Source organism: Grammomys surdaster, unplaced genomic scaffold, assembly GCF_004785775.1.
Source record: "Grammomys surdaster isolate TR1022 unplaced genomic scaffold, NIH_TR_1.0 125878, whole genome shotgun sequence".
Taxonomy (NCBI): domain Eukaryota; kingdom Metazoa; phylum Chordata; class Mammalia; order Rodentia; family Muridae; genus Grammomys; species Grammomys surdaster.
In genome coordinates this window covers 346,567-361,755 of record NW_021620703.1, presented here as the reverse complement: position 1 = coordinate 361,755, position 15,189 = coordinate 346,567, and the positions used below count along the sequence as shown (strand labels likewise).

Below are 15,189 nucleotides of genomic sequence, written 5' to 3'. Positions count from 1 at the left end.
CACACAGTTTCTGGCTATCTGGCTCCTCTAGACTTTCTGATCACTCTTCCACTATGTCTCCTAAGCCTTAGGTGTAGATATTTTGTTCTAGTAACAGGGGTTGGGGACTCCATGGTCAGGCATTCTCTGCACTCTGACCAGCAGTGACTTTCTGAAATGCTTACCATCTGCTGTAAAAAACAAAACAAAGCAAAAAAAACCAAAAAACAAAAACCCCTCTTCTGATCAAGGGAGAGATCCACGCTCATCTGTGGGTGCAGAGGGTAAGTATTTGGGACATACTTAGGAATTATGTTGGCTTAAGAACATGGCAGTTGTAGGTTCTGCTCTGGGATTCATGACCTTGCCAGTCACGGGTAGTTGACTAAGCTTACAGGACTAGATAAGATCCTTTGGTTGAGTGGGCCTGAATTCCAAGTAGACAGCTGTTAACTTACCCTTTCTACTTTTGATTAGCATGAACATGTTGTCCTAGAAACATATTCTTTTTTTCACCGTAATATTAACCAAAATTCTGCAAAGGGAAAATTTGTTCCTTACTTGTAATGCTTTAAACTTGCTAAATATTTTTACATACAACCATTCATTAATAATTCCTGTAATATTCTACTATGATGATTTAATTGTCCCACCCTGAAAACTGGTAGTGGATGTGGTGTTAGCTACTCAAAATTGGCTTACATGTGTGAATTCACTTTTTAGTTAATGGCTACTTAATATGTATGAATTATATCTGGTTCAGTATAATATTAGTACACTGACATATATACATACATATTATGCTCTATAATAAGAAAATTCATGATTATCAATGTTGAGTATTTTTTCCAGGCCATGGAGACATGATGCAGATTGCTGAGTCAGTAGCTTCCCTTTCCTATCATAAGTATTGAGATAATCAGTCTATAATAAGAAATGTATTCTAAACTCAGTTTTGGAAGCTTTAGTATATAACTAGTAAAGGCTTATGTCGTGGTAAACCGCCACAGCAGGCATGTTTAATGGAGCCAGGTTGCTCATCTCATGGCCTGTTGTGCCCCTCCAAGGCATACCTCAGTGGTCCCAGTAGGTACTACCTTGTAATGGTTCCCACACCCCCCAGGGGTGTTAGGGAATGGAGACCAAGCCTTCAACGCAAGAGCTTTGGTGGTACAGCACAGGTCCAAACCATAGTAATGTCAAAACTGGTTTCTAGTCTCATGATCGAAGTTCTTCCAGTAAGCCATATTTCTTCCCCAGAAGTCATCATAATGGCCAAAAAGAATCTACAAACAAGAAATTTCCTAGGAAAATAGGAGACTATTTAATTTCATATTAGAAAGAATTATGAGTAGATGAATGGTGGTAATGACAGATAAGTTGAAGAGAATTGAGAGCCCTTCAGAAATCACTTTAGCAATTAGTTTCATACTGAGGGTGAAGGGAAGTGGGGACTGGTGGTATAATAGTGTGTCTGCATCTCACACAGACAGAGTTTGCTGAATGGGCTGAGGTTTGGTAAGGAATGAAAGGAAAAATTGGTATAAAGTCTACACATCCAGGGTGGGTTTGCTCAATTAAAATTCAATGTATATACATGTTTTCTATATGGAAATAGGGAATAGAAGGTGAATGTTGGGGAATTTGAGCTGGCAGGCTGTTAGGCTAGGTGCACTTTCAACCACCCACAACATTCTACTGTCTGTGATATTTATAGCATGATCAGACTCATTTATGCCTAGCTTCATAGCTTAGTTCAAGCCAGAAGGTTCCTATATGTGTGTTGAGCTACATCAAAGTCTTTCAGTAGTCAAAGGGAGAAATTTTGGGCAGCAATACTAAGGTGTGATTATTTGGACACTGATTGGCTAAGTGACTAAAAATTGTTAATCATTTTTAAATCTAAAATCATTTTAGATTTAAATCATTTTAAATCTAAACAGATTTAGAAAAGGGTTATACAATGATCGTGCTTACTTTCTGGTGTGGTGATAGGTTAATTTTTTTCTTCCCTCAAGTTAAGAATGCTTAAAGCTTTTTTTTTTCCCAAGTGTATCTTTGTTTGACACAGAGTTGTGCTATTGTAAGTTGTCAGAAGCCATCTTGTAAAGGCTAAGGCTAGCAGGTAGCCTTCCTGGAGGTGGCCCACTCTTTTTCATGGACTAAGATGGGTGAGCTCTGAGAGGCAAGGTTCCAAAGAGACTTCATCTCAGGATTGCTTCTTGCAGCTGAAATGTCTTTCCTGGCATTATTCAATTAATATAATATAAATCTTTTGACATTAGATCACCCTATTGATCAGATTTTCTGAAGATCATCATGAAGATGAACTTTCATGAATTCATGCTGTTTAGATGAATTAATGATTTTATAGAATTCCTGATTTGATTCAAATAATCTACGAAAGTTTTAAGAGATGGTTCGAGTTGTTTTGTTCGATAGATGTAATAAAGTTAGAATCAAGAATTAAATGTTCCCACTTTTCATAATAGTAAGTTAAGGCTACATAATAAGAAATACGAGTTTTCACAATTACCCTAAAAAAGAGAAATAGGCTTGGGACAAATTTGTGTTCAAGGAAAACCACTCATTCTAGGTCAGATCCGAGGATGAAGCCACTGGTATGCACATGATATGACAAGGGCACGTGAAACTTTCGCTATGGACTTATAATGAGCTTACAGAATGAAATGCTGCTTGGACCTTAATATCAACATCCTTTTGTAACTCCCATTTTGTGTAACATTTTACCTATGAGGTAATTTTCTAAGACCACCTGTTTATAAAAATGCCAGAGAAAAGAAGATGATGGAGTTGGTTTGGGGAGCTTTGTTCTATCCATCCATCCAAATGCGTATATGTCTGTTTGTTTATATGTATGTATGTATATGAGTAAAAATATATTCATGAGTAAACACTTGTGGAGTTGATTGAGACAGGTGGCTGGGCTTGGCCAAAGTATGTATCCATATATATATGTACATATATGCATATATATATACATATGTATATGTATATGTGTATATGTATATGTATACGTATATGTATATGAATGCATGTGTGCATGTCTGTGCGTATTTGCCTGGGTAAAGGATTTTAATTTTTTTCTTTGCTATCTCTTTGGTTCACAAAGAGTTAACTAGCCTGACAAGTGAGGTGCTCCTGGCCCACTAGCCAGAGTGCTAGTGATAAATCTGCTCCCCCCATAAGCCACAGATGTTAATTCATCTGAAACCATAAGCTTCTTGCTTCACAATAAGGAAGAATCAAGGAGGAGGATTCAAGGGGAGTAAATACTATTTATATTAAGCAACTTCTACTTTCACAATACCAAGTTTTGTCCCACTCTTTCTTGGCTGTCTTCTAGAGAGAACCATTGCTGGGGCAAGCTCCTGGCAGTAAGTCAACTCTTTACCCGTGATTTACCTGCGTATCAAGCCCCCAATCTTGTTTATGTTGCCCAAAAATGTCTGGTAGAGACAGCCATGACATTATGAATCCAGCTGGCCGCAGACGGATCTGCAGTGAAGCATGAGTCCATATTGGGTCGGTGATCTATGTTTATAGCCCCCCATTAAACTTTCAGAGACTCAACCCCTAAATCACCTGGCATTGACTACCCCCATTTAGTATAAATAATTGGTGGATGTGAACTGGAACTTTCATTGTTAGTGATCAGGAGTCTCACCTGTAAGAGCCATTCATCTTAGCGTACTTTCACTGGCTATTTAGCTCATTTTTGAGTCTATTAATTCTAGTCACTGAGCACCTAGGTTTTTGGATGTGATATAGTCTTAGCTGTTCTTGTTGCTGAGCTGTTAGGATAATTAATTACTCCCCTTTCCAAGAAGCTGTCTTTTGAAGTCTCCAGATATTTGTAATGGGTTTGAGAGTTAAGCTTAAAGTTTGAAAAAAATTGAAGGTAGATTCTAAGAGATTAACTCAGAAATTTTACCTGGAAGGGTGATGCATATGCAAGATTTTCAAGATCTATTAATAGTGGAAATACAAGCCCAAGTCCACATGATGTAGGATTGAAATAGCTAACTGTAGCGCCGAGCAAAACTAAAATTATAATTGCCTTCCAGCAGTAAAAACTAATTCTGAATCTATGCCCAACAACTGAGTATGTGAAATTTCACAATTTCAGTTTCTACAGTGATCTTCCCTTTGGCTAAAATTATTGAAGCAAGAAAAAAAATCAAAAAATTATGTGTTCTTTGGAACCCAACAGGGAAACGGGATTAAATGTCAATTGATGTGCAAGTTAATGAAGTAATTGTTGGCTGTTTCTCTGTCAGGTCGGCACACTTGTAACATATTTGTCAAAAGCAATAAAAATAAGACTAATCACTGGTCCTCATACATCACTGTTCCTCTTTAAATCTTCTGGCTATTTCATAAACACTATTACTTCATCTGTATTGTTATAGCAGGTAGGACCACTGTATACCCAAAGCAACAGGGAAGTATAGTTACTATTCCTCCCATCGTAGAGGACTCTAGGTAAGTTGGGCAGTCGTCCTGCATTAAGGAGCTACAAATGCAGTTTAGAGAAAAGTAAACACACCCAATATCTTCCTCTGTGTGCAAGTTCTCCATGATTCAACCTCATCTTGTTGATGTTTCTAAATCTTAGTATACATAGGCCTACCCATGACATATGAACATGAATATTCCATTCGTTATAAGTTAAACAAATGTTTACTGATCATCTGCCTAATTCAGGCGGCCCTGTAGATGCTGGGATACCAGCAGTGAAGAAAATAGCTCAAGCTTCTCCCTATTTTCCTGGAGCTCATTATGTTTAAATATGTTTTTAATCTGGGCTTTCAGCCATATGGTCATATTTATCGTTTATTCATTTCTGAGTAACCAGCAGGTGTCATATATACAGTGTATACAGGATCTAGCTTATATGTACTTTCTCAGAAGAGGCTCATACCTTTCTCTGTTGGAAGAATAAAACGGGAAGAATGCTGTCATAAAGGCTCTGGTGGGGGAGGTGAGGGTTGATCTGCAAGTTCTCAAGGATGAACTCTCGCCTCTCTCTCCTTGGTTTCTGCCCAGTGAATCTCAACCTTCCTAATACTGCAGCCCATTAACACAGTTCCTCATGTCATGGTGACACCCAGCCATAATATTATTTCCATTGTAACATCATGACTGTAATTTTGCTATTGTTTTGAATTGTAATGTATATAGCTGATATTACCAATAATCTTCAGAGACTCCATCTGACGCTCTCAAAGGGGTCAGGACCCACATGGTGAGGACCAATGCTCCATCCGTTCATGGCCTTGTATTCCCACCCACACTCTGTAATGAGTTATGATCTATAATAATCTCCTTAGCATATATTATAACAATATTTTTGACTTGACTTAGTCTTGTGGCTACTTCTCCTAAGAAGTTCAGAGTGTGACAAAAGCCAGGAAAGGCAAAGCAGTTGCCTATTGTGTCCTGTTCTGAGTTCTTCCTTCCTCACCAGAATTACAGCTTGTTAAGTTTCCAATATTCTTGTTTCAGATAACAGGGCCTGTTCTGTGATCAGGCCACGCCAAGTTTTTCATTGCCTTGCATCTGGAATAAGGAAGTGTCTCCAGGGAAGATGCACAGTTTTCTCCAATGTACTGCCCCAATTTCTTTAGTCTCTGATGTTTTATTAACATTTAAGCAGATTTTAGAGGGCTTATTATTGTTATTTTTTACTTACACTTATTTTAGTTGTTCTTGGTTGCATCATTGATCTGTTGTAAGTATATTCAGGCTATCTGCTAAAACAAAATATGATGCATTCACACACACACATGCGCACACACATGCATGTGCACACACACACACACACACACAAACACACACAGTGTACTCTAGTGATTTTTTAACTCATTGGTAAAATGTACAGGGAGTAAGAAGTCATTGAGCATATTCATCAAAATGTCATTGAAAATGCTGGACAGTTCCCAAAGCTGATTCTCCAAAGTGCATGGATTTCACTGTCTCAGAGCTATTCAGTGATGGTTGTGGTGCTGAACTGGGTAACAGGAAGCTCTGTTCAGTTTGGAGCTTTCAGACCAAAGTACTCAGATCAGTGAGCCTACAACAGAGGGTGTCCAGTAAATGTGGTAGCTAGCTCTAAGTAGTGGTTAATGCTACTGTTGGCTTCTTACTCTGCTTCATCAAGGGCCTAACATCTTCATCATGTACTAAAGTATAAAGGAGATTTTCTTCATGTTTTTATATCTCCATTAATACTTGCAGGAGGCAGGTATAGCATAATCATTATGAGTCTATATGGGAAACGCAGGAATATTTATATTCTAATCTTAATCATTTGTCACATGCTTACTTAGAACAAGTTGTGGAACTCTAGATGTTGTTCCCCTTATCTGTAAAACGGAAGTAGTAAACCACATCACTGTATCTAGATGAAAATCGATGGACGCACTGTACTCAAACTACACACTGTGAACGCTCAAGTTCTTGTAGTTACACTTCTTCACATAATATGGAAATCCAATCAGCAACTACAATGTTTGCAGGGGAGTTTAACATGTTTACCTGGACTAGTGGTTTTTAACCTGGGGGTTTCTACCCCTTTGGGTGTTGGCTCCTTGCCAGCAGGTCCACGCAAGAGGAGAGAGGTCCCAGTCCCGCTGCTGATGCTGAGTCTCTCTGGGGCTGAGCCAGATGGTGAGTGTCAAAAGAAACACAGTGAGCCAGGAGTCTTGTCGAAGCAGGAACTCAACTTTATTGCATCGGCCTCTCGCTTACATAAACTCGGAGCATAGGGAGGGGGATTTTTGGTGGGGTGAGATGACGTAGTAGGTAGGGAAGGGTGACAGAAGGTATGGGGTGACTGACAGGGCCAATGGCAAAGCTTTCCATCTAGCAACGGCAGGGCAGAGGCGGTGCTAAACAGGTCCTGTTGAGTTACTCCAATACAGAAGTGACTGAGATAGGTCTCAAAACTCGAGCTGGGCTTAGGCTCTCCCACAAGGCTGCAGAAACTCAAGCCAGGCTTGGGTTTGTCCACAAGGCCCAAACCAGGGCCGAAATGGGGCCCACATTTGGGAGTCACATATACGATATCCTGCATATCGGATATTTACATTATGATTTACAAGAGAAGCAAAATTACAGTTATGAAGCAGCAATGAAAATAATGCTATGTTTGGGAGGTCACCACAACACGAAGAACTGTGTTAAAGGGTCACAGTGTTGTGAAGGTTAAGAACCACGGCCATAAAAAGAACTATTTTAAGAGCATAAAATTTTGTTCTTTAAAAAAAAAAACTATTTAGATATCTTTTTTTTTCTTTTTAAAATAATGGAACTGTCTAAAAATAACTCCGGAAATAAAATAACCAAATTGAAGATGGCTTTCAATTCATCAGTTTTCAAAATGGACCTTACAATTTTCAGTAGATAAGCAGCAAACATGTTATTATCTATCTGAGACTAATTCAAGAAGAAGCAGGTTTTTACCGATACTGTAAATTATATGGTATCATAACTTTTAGGAAAAGGAGCCAAATTGAGATTAAAATAATCAGAGTGATAAACCTTAGAGGTAAGAAAAACGAGAGAGAGAAAAACTTGATCTCCTGCCATCATTTATTTACTCACGTGATATTGATTGGCCCAGTTTCCCTAGAGACATGAGGAAATAATAATTAGTAAAAATTATGACATGAGAAAGTAGAAAGGGCAATGCTTCCTTCAAGACAAATGGTCTTACTCCTGAAGCTGCTGTACCACAACTATCCCTCCCTGAGTTGAAAGAGTATGAACTGTGTTATTGCAAGCAAGTAAGGGTTAGTGATTCTCTGCTATGCTTGCAGACAGGAACCTAGCATAACTGTCTCCCGAGAGGCCTCATCCAACAGTGGATGGAGACAGATGCAGAGACCCACAGCCAAACATCAGGTAGTACTTGGGGAGTCTTGTGGAAGACAGGGGGCCAGAAATGAGTGAGCCAGAGGGATCAAGGACACCACAAGAAGACCAACAGAGTCAACTAGCCTGGGCCCATGGAGACTCACAGAGACTGAACCACTCACCAAAGAGCATTCAGGAGCTGGACCTAGGTCCCCTACACATTCATAGTGGATGTGCAACTCGGTCTTCATGTCGGTCCTCTAACAATCAGCTCACGGGCTCATGTATTTGACTCTGTTGCCTGCTTTTGGAGCCTCTTCCCCTAACTGACTGCCTGGTTGAGCCTCATTTGGAGAGGATGTACTTAGGCCTACCGTGGCTGGATGTCCCAGGGTGGGGGTGGTACCCAAGGGAGGGGGCTTCCCCTTCTCTCAAGAGGAGTGGGTGGCTGGGGAAGATTTGTAAGGGTGCAACTGGGAGGAGAAATAGGATGGGGCAGGGTGCATTTGGGATACAAAGTGAATAAATATATAAATTAAAATAAAAATGCAAAAATTAAAACAAGAGTTAGCTGTATAAAACTGAAATGATACATTAAACATTCTGATCATTATTGTTTCAACTGAAACCACACACACTGAATCAAATATTACCTTAGTTCACCGTGCAGATGTCTTCCTTGAAACTTGACAGTGTTCTGAACAATATCCTGGTGTGATACACCAAGGCCCTGTCCAGCACCTTTCCAGTGGTTCTAAGTTGACAGAACACGTCTTTCCTCTCAGGCTCCCCATGTCAGGGATTTTCTCAGCTCTGCTCACACTTGAGTGAGTGTGAAATGAAGCCTTTGCTGAAGATTCCTGTTCAAATGTTCAAAAGCTGATGTTGGTCTTGCAGCTAAGGGGTGGACTGCACGCAACCATGACCAAATTCCCAATCAGTTTTCAAATCTAATCGAAACTGACCCAGACACCCTCCAAATGTTCCCCTGCCTTTGCAGATGTATAAACAAATGTGAGATGATATCCAGGAAGCTTATTAAGAGGAGAAAGAGCATGTATCTATGGCTGCACTGGGAAACTTTGACTGGACAGCTCTCTCAGCCTGGGCAATGTCCTGTGTTTGTTTCCACAGAGCATATCTCATCACGGACTATATGGGCATCCGCAATGAAAGTTTCATGAAACTAGCTGCTGTGGGGACCTGGATGGGGGACTTCGTCACAGCCTGGATGGTAAGAAAAGCACAACTTCTCTCAGTTTGAACAAATGTCAAATGGAAGGGGTGTCCATAATGTCCGAAGGATGTTGTGGGAAGAATTACTAATTGTTTTAAGAGCACACATTAGTAAGTATGTACCAGTGTTGAAAACTAATTGCGTATTTTTTGTTCAGAATTGATTTTGTAAGCATAGATTAGTCTAGAGATTATATTTGATATCTGTTGCCCTCAGAAAGTGACAAATGCAGCCAGAATCTATGCATGTACGTATATATGCTTCTTAAAGGAAAAAATCCCCCCTATGAAATTCTGAATAATCTTTTGGCAGCTGTCGTTCTGACACACAGAGTTGCCAGGTAAGGAATGCAATGTGGTACGTCTCAGAAGGGCACCAGAGACGTTCTTTAGGTGGTCTCTAAATTTGTTTTCTTCCATGAACCAATGGCTCACTGGTAACTAAGAGTTTCGATAGCTCTGGGTTTTTAAACTTGACGTTATCTTTTAAGAATTTCATATAAGAATACTCCAGAATTGCCCCAATGCTGTGTGTCCTCTCCCCATTCTGATCCACCCCGTGCCTCTGCTCAGATTGTCCTCTTGAGTGCCTGACTTCTAGATTTATTATTGTTATATGTACACAGCCTGCTGTTGACCACATGGACATGGGTAAAGAGCTGAGCACTTGGGCTTGGGCAGCCTTTGACAGATTCTCCCTCAAAAGAGGTAGATGATGTTCCTGATGATGGCATCTAAGGATGTCTTTTGGCTTTTACTTACATGTGCACATATGTGCAACCATACATTTCTCTCCCCAACACCCATAGACAAAATCAAATTCATTTAATAGTGACTTACTTTTAATGAGTGAAAATAGTGATTAGAATAGGCTACTCATGGAGTGCAGGCTATGTCATACTAAAATCTTCATTTCCATTTGTAAAATCTATTTAGGAGGAGGTACACACATTGGAAAATCATGTAATCGAGATTTTGGGCTGTATCTTTTGAGAAAGTTCTACATTCATTGTGATTGTGACTTTTAGCTCAACTCTGCGAAATAAATTGGAAGTGAGAACCAGATCAAGGTTTCAGAGACTAGGACTCTCTGACTTGATACTATCAAGTCAGATACTTGTAGGTCATGTGCTGACCTACAAGAAGTAAGATATAGACCCAATTTTCACATTTCTCAAGTGGATTTCATAGTTTTCTATTTTTATTATATGTTTTTTTATAAATATAAAATGTGTGGCCCTAGCTAGGACTTAACATGCTGAAGTATGTGGCAGATGTCAGTGCTTCGCCCTGGCTGCTGAGTTGTTTGTCTGGGTCTACTCTACTAATTGAAGGGCAGGTCACTGAGCCAGGCCTCATGCTGCCAGGACTTCTGGACCCTTGGTAGATCTCACCACGCCCCAGGCCTGGATGCAGATTGTCTGGAGTTGCCATGACATTACCAGTGCAAAGGTAGATAGGTGGTGTGGCCTACCACTTCCTGGTTTTGCTCTTGACAAGCCCATGAAGGAGCAACAGGAGTAAAGACTTAACAAAAATCACTCTGCAGCCTGATAAAGTGCATGCCAGTACTCATGCCAGCCTTTAGTACTTAAGCCATTTGCTGCCTTTCTTGTGGTATCAGTTTGTCTATGGCCTGTTTCTGTCAAAGTCTCCAAACATTTCCTCACTGTGGTACTCCTATCCGTCTAGAGCTCTGCCTCTGTGGTGTTTGTTTGTTATTGTTGTTGTTTCTAAGTCTACTTCTTTAGTCTCCTTCAAAGGGATGTGCATAGGGTAGCTTTGACATTTCATCCTTTCTGGTTGTATTTCCAGTCCTGTATATGTCTGCTTTCTTACAGGCAAAGGTAAGAGGAACACAAAGAATCGGCCCATGATGCTATCTTTTCTTCAAGGTCTAACTCAGACTCAAAGATTAATGTCTCCTCCTTTAATGTCTTGTATTTGTATGTGCTAACCTGGCTCTTTCTCCTCTATAGATCACTGCTTTATTAAAAAGCTAGAAAAGAATAGTGTGTTTTAGTCATAACCACCCATTGTGAGCTTGAGTCCCCTGGGCTGCTCCACTTTCCCTTTCTGCAAACTGGGGTAGAGTGCCGGTTCTCTTTCTGCTTATGTTATATGAAACCGTGACCTTTCCCTACTAGACTCAGGTAGAAATGACAAAGTAAATGCAAGTTCCTGCTTTGCAGGCGCAGCCACACAGGGAGGATTCCCAGAGCGCAGTCTCTATTCCCTCTCCTATTCATTGACAGGCAGCAACTTTCCAATAAATATTTATATGCCTACATGTGTGTGCATTGATAACGCTTTAAAAAATAATATTTTTCCTCACGAGAGAAATCTCAGGTAGTTTTGACCTTCGTGTGCATAGAATTCTCAGTATGGAATGAATATCAATGATGACGGTGACCTTCAGGGAAAAGCAAGTGACTTTTTACATCGACAATCACATATTAACTCTTAATGGATTTCTGTAGTGAAAGATTTTTCTTTTCTGGAAATAATTCTCAACTTTCCCATGGTTCATAAACGCTATCCAGATCGATGTGATGCAGACACGAGTGATCCCAAACACTCTGAAATACCCCTGGCCATCACATGACTGAGTGCCCAGCCCTGTCCTCAGCTTTACAGTAAACCCTGTGTGAAGGACAAATGCATACAAAGCCCTGTTATGCTTACCATTTTCTTTTTCTTTTTTTTGTTAAATATTTGTTTTTAAATCAAAGAGATGCATAAAGTGTCATTGTAATCAGCACCAGGCTGCACTGTTGCCATTTTTAGGAGCAAAGAGTTGTATCCTGCCTGAACACATGTGTGTGAAGCAGAAACACTGGCTGTCTTGAGCTACACTTTCTTTGTGTCTACTGCTCTGTCATTCAAGAGCTGATGGCTCTGACTTTCCATGTTCTACTTCCGCTAATGTTGAAAGCGCTTGGGGTTCTGTGGACATCACCACTACGAGGCTGTTGCTTTTCACTTCCTACCAGAGGGAAGAGGCTCCTTCTGTCTTCAGCTAACCATTTCCATTCCCCCAACCCCTGGTATCTCTCCTCCCTCTTTGCTTTTGTCTTCTAGCAGTTAATATTATGGATCATGGCTGTGAGAGGGTCGAGATTCTGGTGAAGTAAGGAGGGAAGTACAAACACAGTGACAGGAAGACATGCTCTGTGGAGACAGTTGTGTTAGCACTGTTAACGACTGTTAGCCTGTATTCTAAATGTCGCCTGCCGTGCACATGTCTCGGCATGCATGGCCTGGAGCAGCTGTGGGCATTCATTTACGTGTGGCAACACAGGAAAGATTCTTCTTTGACGTTATGTCACAGGCACATTAGGTCATCCCTCTTAGTTAGGGTTTCTAATGCTGTGATGAGACACCATGGCCAAGGCAATTCTTATAAAGAAAAACATTTCATTGGGGCTGGCTTACAGTTTCAGAGGTTTAGTGCCTTATCTTCATGGCGGGAAACATGGAGTCACACAGGCAGACATATTGCTGGGGAAGTAGCTAAGAGTTCAGTATCTGGATATGCAGGAAGCAGGAAGAAAGTAAGACAAGACCTGGCTTGTGCATTTGAAACCTCAAAGCCCACCCCCAATGACACACCTCCTCCGGCAAGGTCACGCCCACTCTGCCGAGGCCACACCCCCTAACAGTACAGCTCCTGATGGTCCTGTGGGGTCCATTTTTTTTAATCTACCACACCATCCGTCACTTTACTTTTATTTCTGATGCTTCTTGTGCCTCGTATAGCACACTGTTTGATTTTAATACTACGCTTTCTTGAAAGTTCTTTAGAGCTCGAGATCGTTATTCAATATCTACCTGAAGAAATGCCTCTTGGTTAGAAAAAAAAAAATGGAGCGTCTGAAATTAGACTACTTTGAGAAATAAAAGTATTAAATTTCCTTAATGGTGTCTGTTGCAGCTTGAGCAAGAATACGATTTTACGGGAAAAAAAAGTGGTTTTATTCCTTTATCGTCATTTGAGAATTTCATATATATACAGTATGTGTTCGTTGTACAGCCAATCTGCTCATTTCCTTCCCTTGAGTCCCTCCCCTCTTCCCCCAGCACTTTTCCCTACTAACTTCATGTGCTAACTTCATGTGGTTTTTTTTTTTTAATAACAAAAACAAAAACAAATCAAGGAACTTGGCACCTCGGAGGAAAACTGGCGTTCTCTCCCCAGCAGCCACCCGCTGTGATGTCCTCTTGACTCAGGGTGGATTCGTGATGCCCTCCCCCATACACACTGAGATTTTGGTTGACTTGATCCTGGGCAGGCCTTTGCATGCAGTCCCAGCCGCTGAGGGTTCATGTGGGCAATGGTGCATGGCAAATTCTTTTTTACTTCAGATATCTATTATCTTCAGGTCTTAGAATTTTCCTGCCACTGTGATCCCTGAGCCTTGCCCGATGGCAGAGTGTGACATAGATGTCCTGTCTAGAGCTGAGAACTCCATGGCTCCTTATGCACGTCACCTGTTGTAATGCGTTAATCACCCGTGTTAATCACCGTCTGCTGCAAAAAGAAGCTTCTCTGCTGGGGTTGAGAGGTGCACTGATCTCTGAGTAGAAAGGTTAGAACTTAGGGGCAGCTTAATCCTACATCTCTCTAGCAGAATAATTTGATTATGGTCTTCCCAGTGGGCATGTCTTGCTAGACCACTCAGTGCAGCATCACAGTTGGGTAAAACTGTTGCCTTCCTCCTCTAGTAGTTCTTGGGGAAACTTCCAGCACCATGAAGGGGAGTTAGCCAGGATGAAATGTTACTTAGGAGCAGTTTATTCCTCCATATCACCTGTGCTTGCTTCATATATAAATATTCTTTAGCTATCTGAATATTTGAAATGTCAGTTGCTACCTTCTTGACTGTCACATATTTTCTACTTTTTTTTGGAATCAGAATTTCATAATAATAAACCTACATGTTTTATTGATCAATTATTAATGAATAATTAATTACAATTAAATATTATTAATTAATAACATATGCATGTATTTTGTACTTTTTTAGAAACTGAATTTCACAATAAACCACGTTTTAATTATCAGTTGTTAATGAATAATTGATTAAAATGAAATATCAATAATATTATTAATTAATAACAATATTTCAAAAAGTTGTATCTATCTACACAGAAGGTGTCAACACTACACAGAAGCCTCTTGAAGGGGGCAGATAATACCAGTGTGTTCACAGCTTTCCTCCTAGCACCCACCATAGAACCAGGCATCAAATGGGTACTAAAGAAATATTCACCGAAGCCCAGGGAACGTTGGAGAACAAGGAGTGGAAAGGATGTAGGAGCCAGAGAATGTGGGAAAGTGTTGTGAAACGCTGTCCACTGGACATGCCATGGTTGTTGCAGTCATGAACTAATTAAGCAGTTGTGGTCTCTTGGCACAAGTTCAGGGCTGTTAAAAATTGTAGCACATAGTGGATAGGAGCGTCCATGATCCACTTCTGGCTGAGGAGCCACTGGGCCTGTAGCCACTTTGCCACTTTTCACTGAAGATGTGGACAGTGATGGGTTGTCCATGCCTCAACGGATGACTCTACAGCTGTGCAGTTAGAGGTGTTGCTGGCTAGACTCAATGGAGTGTGTGTGTGTGTGTGTGAGTGTATGAATGTATGTGTGAGAGTGTGAATGTATGTGTGAGAGTGTGTGTGAGTGTGTGAGAATGTGTGTGTGAGTGTGTGTGAGTTTGTGAGAATGTGTGTGTGTGAGAATGTGTGTGTGAGTGTGTGAATGTATGTGTGAGAGTGTGTGAATGTATGTGTGTGTGAGTGTGTGAGTGTGTGTGAGTGTGTGAATGTGTGAGAGAGTGTGTGTGTGAGTGTGTGTGAGTGTGTGAGTGTGTGTGAGTGTGTGAATGTATGTGTGAGAGTGTGTGAGAGTGTGTGAGTATGTGAATGTATGTGTGAGAGTGTTTGTGAGTGTGTGTGAGTGTGTGTGTGAGGTGTGTGAATGTGTGTGTGTGAGTGTGTGAATATATGTGTGAGAGTATGTGTGTGTGCGTGTGTGTGGTGTGAGTGTGTGTGTGTTTGAGTGTGTGTGAGTGTATGAGTGTGTGTGAGT

The 15,189-nt window shown here is 40.7% G+C and overlaps 1 protein-coding gene across 1 annotated transcript in view; it reads left to right on the top strand.

Annotated features, from left to right (window-relative positions):
• Tmem117 (transmembrane protein 117) overlaps positions 1–15,189 on the top strand; it is a 437,212-nt gene that overhangs the window by 218,121 nt on the left and 203,902 nt on the right. The window contains exon 4 of the mRNA XM_028752174.1: positions 8,995–9,094. Coding sequence (XP_028608007.1) covers positions 8,995–9,094 — 100 coding nt within the window. The remainder of the gene's footprint in view (positions 1–8,994; positions 9,095–15,189) is intronic.